The 10,824-nt window shown below is 44.6% G+C and overlaps 1 protein-coding gene across 1 annotated transcript in view; it reads right to left on the bottom strand.

The window, feature by feature from the left end:
• Nucleotides 1-10,824, bottom strand: part of LOC136673605 (neurexin-2-beta-like) — a 139,071-nt gene that overhangs the window by 17,949 nt on the left and 110,298 nt on the right. The window contains exons 4-5 of the mRNA XM_066649190.1: nt 10,124-10,180; nt 7,653-7,975 (exon numbers count right to left, since the gene is read on the bottom strand). Of these exons, the coding sequence (XP_066505287.1) occupies nt 7,653-7,975; nt 10,124-10,180 (380 nt within the window). The remainder of the gene's footprint in view (nt 1-7,652; nt 7,976-10,123; nt 10,181-10,824) is intronic.

Raw genomic sequence — 10,824 nt, 5'->3', positions numbered from 1 at the left:
CTGTTTGGTATTGTCCTTGTCTCCGCCCATGTTCCGCCTTTGTTCCGCCTCCTTGTCCTTAACCCTCGTTATCTGTTTCAGGTGTGTCACGTTTGTTCATGAATTTAAGTTCCCTTGTGTCACTTCCTTTGATCGGTCATTTGTTTTGTTTTGTGTGGTTCCCATTCCAAGTCGTGCTGTTTCGTGTTGTTATACTTTCTGGTCAGTTGTTCCTTGTTTTCGTTGCCTCATTTCTTGTTGTTATTTCGAGTCCTTTCATTTATCCAGTCGTCGTGTTTGCTCTCAAGTTCGTTTGTGTTTGTTTTGTTATATTCCTTAATTAAAAAACTCACTTATGTTTTAGCGTTTGCGTCCGCCTCCGTCAGTCCGCCATTCGTGATACGTCTCTTGCAGACTCCAACAGGTTTTCTTCCGGAATGGTTCTGTATTTGGCCCCATCCATCTTTCCATCAATTTTGACCATCTTCCCTGTCCCTGCTGACGAAAAGCAGGCCCAAACCATGATGCTGCCACCACCATGTTTGACAGTGGGGATGGTGTGTTCAGGGGGACAAGCTGTGTTGCTTTTATGCCAAACATATCATTTTGAATTGTGGCCAAACAGTTTGATTTTGGTTTCATCTGACCAGAGCACCTTCTTCCACATGTTTGGTGGGTCTCCCAGTGGCTTGTGGCAAACTTTAAACGAGAATTTTTATGGATATCTTTGAGAAATGGCTTTCCTCTTGCCACTCTTCCATAAAGGCCAGATTTGTGCAGTATACGACTGATTGTTGTCCTGTGGACAGACTCTCCCACTCCAGCTGTAGATCTCTGCAGTTCATCCAGAGTGATCATGGGCCTCTTGGCTGCATCTCTGATCAGTCTTCTCCTTGTTCGAGATGAAAGTTTAGAGGGACGGCCGGGTCTTGGTAGATTTGCAGTGGTCTGATACTCCTTCCATTTCAATATGATTGCTTGCACAGTGCTCCTTGGGATGTTTAAAGCTTGGGAAATCTTTTTGTATCTAAATCCAGCTTTAAACTTCTCCACACCAGTATCTTGGACCTGCCTGGTGTGTTCCTTGGTCTTCATGATGCTCCCTGCGCTTTGAACAGAACCCTGAGACTATCACAGAGCAGGTGCGGAGACTTGATTACACACAGGTGGATTCTATTCATCATCATCAGTCATTTGGGACAACGTTGGATCATTCAGAGAGCCTCACTGAACTTCTGGAGTGAGTTTGCTGCACTGAAAGTAAAGGGGCCGAATAATATCGCACGCCCCACTTTTCAGTTTTTTATTTGTTAAAAACGGTTGACACATCCAATAAATTTCATTCCACTTCACGATTGTGTCCCGCTTGTTGTTGATTCTTTATATCTTTATGTTTGAAGCCTGAAATGTGGCAAAAGGTTGAAAAGTTCAAGGGGGCCGAATACTTTCGCAAGGCACTGTAAGTACAGATTTTCTGGAAGCATGGTCATGTTGTCAAAATCTGAAAGATCACTCAAATGGTGAGGAAAATGTTTTGCATGGTCAGATACAATCAAAGAAACACCAAGATGAACTCTGCCATGACCTGGAAGCTGCTGGAAGTTAGTGTCAGTCAAGTTGGTGATTTTGTTGAGGTTACTCCTACATGAAAACTGACACATATATTTATTCATTCATTCATTCATTATCTGTAACCCTTATCCAGTTCAGGGTCGCGGTGGGTCCGGAGTCTACCTGGAATCATTGGGCACAAGGCAGGAACACACCCTGGAGGGGGCGCCAGTCCTTCACAGGGCCACATATATTTATCCATATTTTTTCTAGGAGCTGACTACCAAACACATCTGAATGACATGAAAAGAGACATTTAAACAAAAATTATATTGCTCTTTGTATAATGTTGGTCCTGTGGTGATTTTTTGGTCGTAGGTGTGAGTGAGTGAGTGAGTGAATGTGTAAGTGTGTGTGTTGCCCTGTGAAGGATTGGCGCCCCCTCCAGGGTGTGTTCCCGCCTTGCGCCCAATGATTCCAGGTAGACTCCGGACCCACCGCGACCCTGAACTGGATAAGGGTTACAGATAATGAATGAATGCCGTGTACATACGTCTTGGTGTGTAAAGTTTGGAGTAAAACTGTACATTCCATGGCCATGCTTAGGCTTAACCAGCAATGACAGCACTGCTTTTCTGGTGCATAAAAATGACATTAATAACAGTGCTTTACCCACCATTCATGTGCTGTCAATTTCCCCAAATGTGCATTGTCCAGTTTAATTTAAATTAAAAGTATTTTAATGTAGAGGTTTTGTCTCTGGTGAACTGAGTGTTTCTAGCGCCATCTGTAGGACAAGATCTCGACCATCTTTTTAAGTGTGTCAACTGTCGTTGAAATTGTTTTGCAGTCTTTTGTTAAATACAGATCTAAATGTTTGAATTTGTGAAAAATGTTTCAGTGACTGAAATCTGAGCTTCTCTGGCCATTTTTGGCAAATTTTGTTATTTTTAGAGAGAAGAGGCATGTTTTCACCCACCAGCTTCTACTGGGTTCACAGCAAACATAACTGACCCAACTCTTTTATCCAACACAAACACAAACTGAGGAATGCTTTCTTTAACAGATAGTTGAGGATAAGGCTTTCTCTTGTTTCCTTATATACATCGCTCTACATTTACTTATGTCTGTTTATTTCTATCTATTAAAGCGGTCCAGTAACGTTAGTGTATAAGGCCTGTGCTTCTGAACAGAGTGTGGAAGAGAGCCCATTGTTGCCTGAACGTACCTTACACTGTCAGAAAATCCATGCAGTTGTGTGTTTACCTTGAAAGGACATTTTGTATTTATGGTAAATCTGTCTGGCCTTTTTTTCCAGAGTGCACTGGGAAAACAAATTGTTGCTAAAGGCTCCTGCGGATGTTTGAAAGCCTGGAGCAGGGAACAGACTTAAATTGTGTCTTTTCTGCCAGAAAACAGGGCGGTGTTATTCTGAAGTGTCCGATCCGGGTTTGACCTCAATAACACTCTTCTCCGTGCTCAGAAACATTCAGATTGATACTAAACACACAACTCATTATTTCCAGAGTCTTTCAGAGTGAAACCCCATCTCGCTGTAATACAGGTGTGTGTTTAGTCTCCAAATAGAAGCTGTGTTTTGTTTTGAGAAAAGGACCCAAGAGAGAAAGCGGAGATATGTTTGTGAGCACATTGTTGGCTTTAGAAATATTTAGCTTTAAGACACTGAAGGCCACCCTGAGAGAGGTTAAAGGTTCTCAGAGGTGAAAGGCCTCTTGGGAAATGTTTCTCACTATTACTAATGTGGGCGGCATGGTGGCGCAGCAGGTTAGTGTCGCAGTCACACAGCTCCAGGAACCTGGAGGTTGTGGGTTCAATTCCCGCTCCGGGTGACTGTCTGTGAGGAGTGTGGTGTGTTCTCCCCTTGTCTGTGTGGGTTTCCTCCGGGTGACTGTCTGTGAGGAATTGGTGTGTTCTCCCCGTGTCTGTGTGGGTTTCCTCCGGGTGACTGTCTGTGAGGAGGGTGGTGTGTTCTCCCTGTGTCTGCGTGGGTTTCCCCTGGGTGACTGTCTGTGAGGAGTGTGGTGTGTTCTCCCTGTGTGGGTTTCCACCGGGTGACTGTCTGTGAGGAGTTGGTGTGTTCTCCCTGTGTCTGCGTGGATTTCCTCCGGGTGACTGTCTGTGAGGAGTGTGGTGTGTTCTCCCTGTGTCTGTGTGGGTTTCCCCCGGGTGACTGTCTGTGAGGAGTTGGTGTGTTCTCCCTGTGTCTGCGTGGGTTTCCTCCGGGTGACAGTCTGTGAGGAGTGTGGTGTGTTCTTCCCGTGTCTGTGTGGGTTTCCTCCGGGTGACTGTCTGTGAGGAGTGTGGTGTGTTCTTCCCATGTCTGCTTGGGTTTCCTTCGGGTGACTGTCTGTGAGGAGTGTGGTGTGTTCTCCCTGTGTCTGCGTGGGTTTCCTCCGGGTGCTCCGGTTACCTCCCACAGTCCAAAAACACACACTGGCAGGTGGATTGGCGACTCAAAAGTGTCTGCAGGTGTGAGTGTGTGTGTGTGTGTGTGTGTGTCTGTGTTGCCCTGTGAAGGACTGGCGCCCCCTCCAGGGTGTATTCCCGCCTTGCGCCCAATGATTCCAGGTAGGCTCTGGACCCACCGCGACCCTGAATTGGATAAGCGGTTACAGATAATGAATGAATATTACTAATGTACATAGGTTTAGAATAAACTTGACATAAACGTTTAGAAGATAATATTAGTATGGGTTTTGTGAGATAGCAGCGGTTTAACAGAGATGTATTTATTCTTATATAATAACGTATAGACTCTTGTGTCTGAAGGCACAGCTGTATTTTAAAAATCAGCTTCATTTCTATGAAATCTATATTATGAGAGCACAACATGTCGGTGATGCAACACAGTCGACTCCAACAGGACGATGTGTGCGATCCTCAAAGTGTGTAACATTATTTATCTTCTGTTCATTTGAATGTTGCTGCTGTTTTTACATTGTGTCAGAACTTGTGAGGAATGGATTGACCTTGATGCACCGTTATTTTTTAAGAAAGTTTCTTTCCTTTTCTTGGGAAGGGTTGTTATGACAGGGATGATTTGTTTCAAGGGTCAATATAGAGAACAGTAATGATGATCTTAAGGAGGGTCTTTACATCCTTCATTCCCTCATTTCACCAGCGCCAGAGGCCTTGCATCAGGTTCATCACACAGGAAAACACAACTGTGTATCTCAGCAAGAACACAGTAGCTGTGTTCACCGAGTGAAGCGAGAGAGAGAGAGAGAGTACATCAAAAGATACAATGAAAGCTTTATTTAGCCATCAAAGTGTTATGAAGCTAGATCAAAGCGACACAAGGCCTCTCGATCTGTTTTCTCACTCTGCCATGAAGACAGGTACGACTGTACTCTCTCTCTCTCTCTCTCTCTCTCTCTCTCTCCTTGTCCCATTTTGAACGATGCCTGTTACTGTTGTCTTGTAGAAACAGGCAGAGTTCAGCTGATGTATTTATAGTGCAATCACATCCTCCGCGACTGCACGGAATTCTCCTACTCAGCCAAACTGTTTAATGTACTACACGGTTAAAGAAAGTGCTTCACAAGAGCATCTCTAACCACAGCCTTCTGCAAGTGTTTACAGACTCAAAAGGGTTTTGAATGAGATTTCTGTTGGGCTCGGAGATTTGTGCTGATGCACTCAGGAGTTTCAGGCATAAAACCTATGCAGCAACATCACATTTGGACAAATCTGTGTTTTCGATAAAATGCTTTTATGCCACCGGTTGCTTAAAAAGACTTTTGTAAAAGGGGTTGGAACTACATTTTATAAAGCTGTCTGAAATGGCTCTGATCTTTTTGACATTCCTGTACAGACTGACTGTTCAAAACAAATAAAATGCACTCACGGTGAACGCAGTGGGGCTCGGTTTTAATGTCCATGCTTTATAAAAGAGTGAGGCCCTAAGATAACACCAATAGACAACAGGACACTGGATCTACTCCACAGCTGAGTTCCACAGAGATCGTGTTTTCATTTATATTTCATTCAGTTTCTGTGTAAACGCTCTGTGTTTAAGAGAACGATGACTTCAGGAGGAAAAAGTTCAGTTAGTTATTAAACATTTAGAGTGAAATTAGAGCAGCTCTACATTTTTGTTTCTGTGCTTTTACAGTGACATAGATTATCATTTCTTAAATCACATTAACACTCATGTAAGATAATTCGAGGCTGGTTAAATATAACCATGTATTCCCCAATAATTTTTGGTTTATTCAATATTCCAGTAGACGGCACAGTGGCGCAGCAGGTGGTGTCGCAGTCACACAGCTCCAGGGACCTGGAGGTTGTGGGTTCGAATTCCCTGCTCCGGGTGACTGTCTGTGAGGAGTGTGGTGTGTTCTCCCTGTGTCCGCAGGGGTTTCCTCCGGGTGACTGTCTGTGAGGAGTGTGGTGTGTTCTCCCTGTGTCCGTGTGGGTTTCCTCCGGGTGACTGTCTGTGAGGAGTGTGGTGTGCTCTCCCTGTGTCCGTGTGGGTTTCCTCCGAGTGCTCCGGTTTCCTCCCACAGTCCAAAAAAAACAAACGTCGTTTGGTGGATTGGTGACTCAAAAAAGTTTCCGTGTGAGTGAATGTGTGTGTGTTGCCCTCCAGGGTGTATTCCCGCCTTGCGCCCAATGATTCCAGGTAGGCTCTGGACCCACCGCGACCCTGAACTGGATAAGGGTTACAGACTTTAATGTGTGTGCACTGTTTTATGTTTGCAGTAGCTTTGCACTAGTTGCACTTTAATGTTATGTATTGTCTTATGTAGCACCTTGGTCCTGGAGGAACGCTATTTCATTTCACTGTGTACTGTAAACACTGTATACTGCTGAAATGACAATAAACTTCTTGAGATAATGAATGAATGAATGAATATTCCAGTAGACTGTGGGTTTGGCAAGGAATCTGCCTTCAGCTCTGTTCTCCACCGTTGAAATATTCTAACACAATTATGTCCACATCTAAATGTCTTCATTATTAATTACAGCTAACGTCCTACTAATCATTAGAGGCTGCGCAGGACGAGTTTATTACAATCACTTCCACTTCAGAACCAGATGAAAGTGACTGCATGCTGTAAATAGCCCTCTCTCGGCCGTTCTCTCAGTAACCCACCCCCGGACCGTGTTGCTGTGAGGGGCCGTGTGTGAGAATATTTAGTAACAGTGCCCTACTGCAGATGAAGCTGTGTTGTGGTGTACTGTAATTGTAATGAATTTAAAGGGGCAGACTTGGCCGTGTGTGTTCCAGTGACCGATCGCTTCTGGAGCGCAGGCTAATGGCCACTCCATGCCTGGACCGCTCCGCTAATGCTCTGTTGGGATAATTAAGTGTTCTCTCTGCCTTTATTCAATCCGGAGGAGGCATTAAACCAAATTCAAAGCGCTCCGCTCTCACTTTGCCGTAAGCAAATGGTGGAGAAAAGAGAGGGAGGATGAAGAGGGGGTGAAAGAGGAGGCCTAAAAAGAAAACAAACCACTACCGACGAAGAGCTAACATTCAATTAGCCAAGGCTTGATGGGTGTTTACAGACAGTGTTGGTTTGAACTATTTCACCCAGGAGCACTTTCTCTTGTTCTTTTCTTAAACACACACACACACACACATTCACTTTGTCTTTCACTCTCATTCCTCTCTCTCCTCCCCTCTGTCTTCTAAGGTTAGAACCCGTATACTTACTGCCAGCAATCCGGCCTTTTCCTTCAGGTTTAATGATAATCATTCAGAAGCAGAGAGGAGGAAAATTGTACCTTATTGCTTAGAATATAAGAATGACACTTTCTCACTCACAAAAAGGGATACAGCTGTGCTGAAGGATAGTGAAGTATCAGACTGAGGGTGCTGTATTGATTTCAGAATGGCAGAATGGATTATAATCAATTATAACTGTATTCAGTGAAGTGCTAACGATGTTGGGTGTTTCTGTTCCTCTAGACCCTACCGTCACGTGATGTCTGTGTATTTTGAACAATACCCTGGTCCCTATTGAATTAATCATAGTAATTGGATCCAATTACATGACGTAGACCTGAAAGCAGCGTTATAGCCCACTCTCGCTCCATCTCTTTTACACACACACACACACACACACACACAACCTCGCTCTCAGAATCCTCACCTGTGTGACACTGTCTCTCATGGTGGGTGAGCGCTGTTTGCGAGTGGTGGTGGTGGCCATGGTGGTGGTGGTCTCCATGATGGTGGTGGACATATCTGCGAGCGGGGTGGTGGAAGTGGTGTCAGTGGTCAGAACTGAGGGGACATCCCCCACCAGGCGCAGGTTCCCCTGCACCTGCACGTTGGGGTCTCCCTCGGCCGCCAGTTTCAGAACCTGCAGCCCGTTATAGTACAGCCCCGAAATCTGACCCTGAAAGTTCCTCCCTTTCTCACCACCACCGATCTTTATGAGCGCCTGACTGTTAAAGATCGTCAGCTGCCGACCTGCCGAGAGAGAGAGAGAGAGAGAGAGAGAAAGAGAGTGACACACACAGAGAGAAAGAGAGAGAGAGAGAGAGAGAGACAGAGAGACACACACAGAGAGAGACAGAGAGAAAGAGAGAGAGTGACACACAGAGAGAGAGAGAAAGAGAGAGAGAGAGAGAGTGACACACAGAGAGAAAGAGAGAGAGAGAGAGAGAGAGAAAGAGAAAGAGAGAGACAGAGAGAGGAATAAAGGGAGTTGTAGGACAGAAAAGATAGAAGATTGAATGAAGAGGTGGCAGGAAAGAAGAAAGAGCAAAAGAAAGAAGGTAATGAGGGAGGGTGAGAAAGAAGCATTAGTCTCTGACTCTTGGTATTCTGCAAGAATACACACACACACACACACACACAGAGAATGAACGAGGGCATACAATAAAGGATTCAGACTCTAATCTCTTCAGATTGCCCTGGTACCACTTCTGAAGGTCAATTACAGCCAACACAGTAACCTACCGAGCAAAAGTAGCTGCTGTGACTAAAAACAGAGGTAGCCATTTTCTCCAAACGTTAATTTAAATAAAAACGTATTTCATTTACTCAGAATTTACAAGACAGCTTTTATAAAGTGTACCTACCTCGGCCATTTCACTAGAAACAACTACCAGCGGGTGCACTGTGTAGGTGTAGTTTCTGGATAATTCTGTGTGGTGGACTAATCTCAGGCTCACAGTGACTCTGATGTGTGTGAAAACCATGTCAGTGTCACCGCTGTGCAGAGAATGGTCCATCGCCCAAATAATATCTGGTCAGCGGTGGTCCTCTTTTGATGGAATAGAGGGATCAGGGGGATAAGGCGGGTGATAAATTGTGCAGAAACAGACGGACCAGAGTCCGTATCATAAACCAAAGTGCACCTGTTTGGTGGATATTTCTGATAAAACGGCCAAGACGTGTACAGGTCATGGGTGTGTAATACAGTGGGAACCCTGTGTACAGCCAGGGCTGCTTTTGATAAATAACTTTCAGGACACATTACGATCCAAAAACCCGTTCCCAATTATTTCCACCTTGTGTGAAAATTGCATCATGAATTGTCGAACCAAAATGCTCCAAAATAACAGGCTTATCGTTAAAAGTTCTGAATGTTTTTGCGCTGTCTGTTTTAGACACTGCTTCTGGACAGTGACACATGTAAGAGTTATGTTCTACTCCGTCTAATGACATCCTCCAGAGTGATACCAGGACTGAAGGAGATTTGTTTGTCTCCTTTGCCAATGTCAGCTTTATTCCTGCCTTCCACACACACATCGGTCTCAGAGGAGCACCATCGCTAACATGCTAACTGACCTCATAACAGAGGCAATGACCTCTGAACCAGTAATGCACATCCCCTGCGGTGTCAGAGATGGACAGAACAGCAGGGGAGAGAGAGGGAGAGAGGGAGCGTGGTCACAGAGGACATACATTGGCACAGAGAGATCGATGTTGGTGGATAACACCATCTCAGAGTTTCATAGTCGTTGGACAAAAGGAGTGTGATTGATATTTGTGTGAATGCTTCTCTGCTAATTTGCTTCCCCACAGTCAAGCTCGGAAAAAGCGCTCAGTGTGGTTCCACAGTTTGTGCCTAACGCTACGGAAAAAGCGGGAAACGCACCAGTCGTCCGTTCTTTGATTCAATTAATGCTGACCGAGCCTATTATTTACTTAATGGCCTTGTTTATGAGTATCACAGTACATTGATTTTAGTCTGCGTGCGCTTATCTGTGTGTGAGTGTGTAATTCTGCATTGATCCCGGTCCTCACGTGTGTGTGTGTGTGTGTATGTGTGTATGAGTGAGTGACAGAATAAACTGAGCCGCTCCATTACCTAGAGTCGCCAGCATTAATAGATCATACCATCTGTTTGAAGCCCTGGAGGGCTGCTGATGAGTGTGAGCCGTAATGATGCCAGTGCATCTGACTTATGAAGCGGATGTGTAGATCGGATAATTCCTCTGTGGAGTCAACATTTCACCATGAGGACGCTAAAGAATCTCAGAGTTAAAGCCCTAATTGAGCTGGATTAGCTTTACCTGGGGAGGAGCTGTAATTTGCGGTGATTACTGATGAGCAGAGGCAAAAAAAGTAGCAAATTACGACTAGTCTTTTTACAGTACATCAGTGTACTCCGTCGTCCAGCAGCGTCGTGTCCTGTGGGCAGTGTGACCTTTGAGTCCAGACGAACTGTGGGAATTTGGGGACGTTACATAGGTGATTTATCCTGTACTAAATGTCTAATAAAACCCACAAAATACATCATAGTATGTGCTTTCCACTGTTTCAGGGTCAGTCTTGGCTTGTTAAAAGTGTGTGTGCATTAATGTGTGGCAGGAAATATAAACTTCTCCTGAATTGTGCACCTGAAAGACTGATAAAGGCAAAGGAGAACACACACAAACACACACACACACACACTTTTTAATGGGTCTTCCACACATCTTGGTCTCTCTGAATACCTGCGTTATACACAAACACTGAGCAAAACACACCATGGACTCGGTGTTGTTTTACAGCACTTGGACTTCTTAATAAAAGCGCTGAAGATTTTTCACACGTGTGAAATGAGATGTTGGAACCAAGAGCACTCCGCCATCATTAGGAGCGACAAGTGGCAATTTCTACAACAACAACAACAAAAAAAGGAAAAATAAAGGAAATGAAAATTGCAGCGCTTCAAGAGCTTGCGGGGGAGGTGTGTGTAGTAAAACCCCACCGAGAAGAAGAAGACGTGTCACTGAGCAATTAAGTCAAGTCTTCAAAGAGGAAGAGAAAGTGAGAGATCTGCAGTCAGAGACAAAGACCAAACCTGAAATAAAAAAGAGATGTTT

Source organism: Hoplias malabaricus, chromosome 2 (assembly GCF_029633855.1).
Source record: "Hoplias malabaricus isolate fHopMal1 chromosome 2, fHopMal1.hap1, whole genome shotgun sequence".
Classification (NCBI taxonomy): Eukaryota; Metazoa; Chordata; class Actinopteri; order Characiformes; family Erythrinidae; genus Hoplias; species Hoplias malabaricus.
This window is presented reverse-complemented; position numbering and strand designations above follow the sequence as displayed.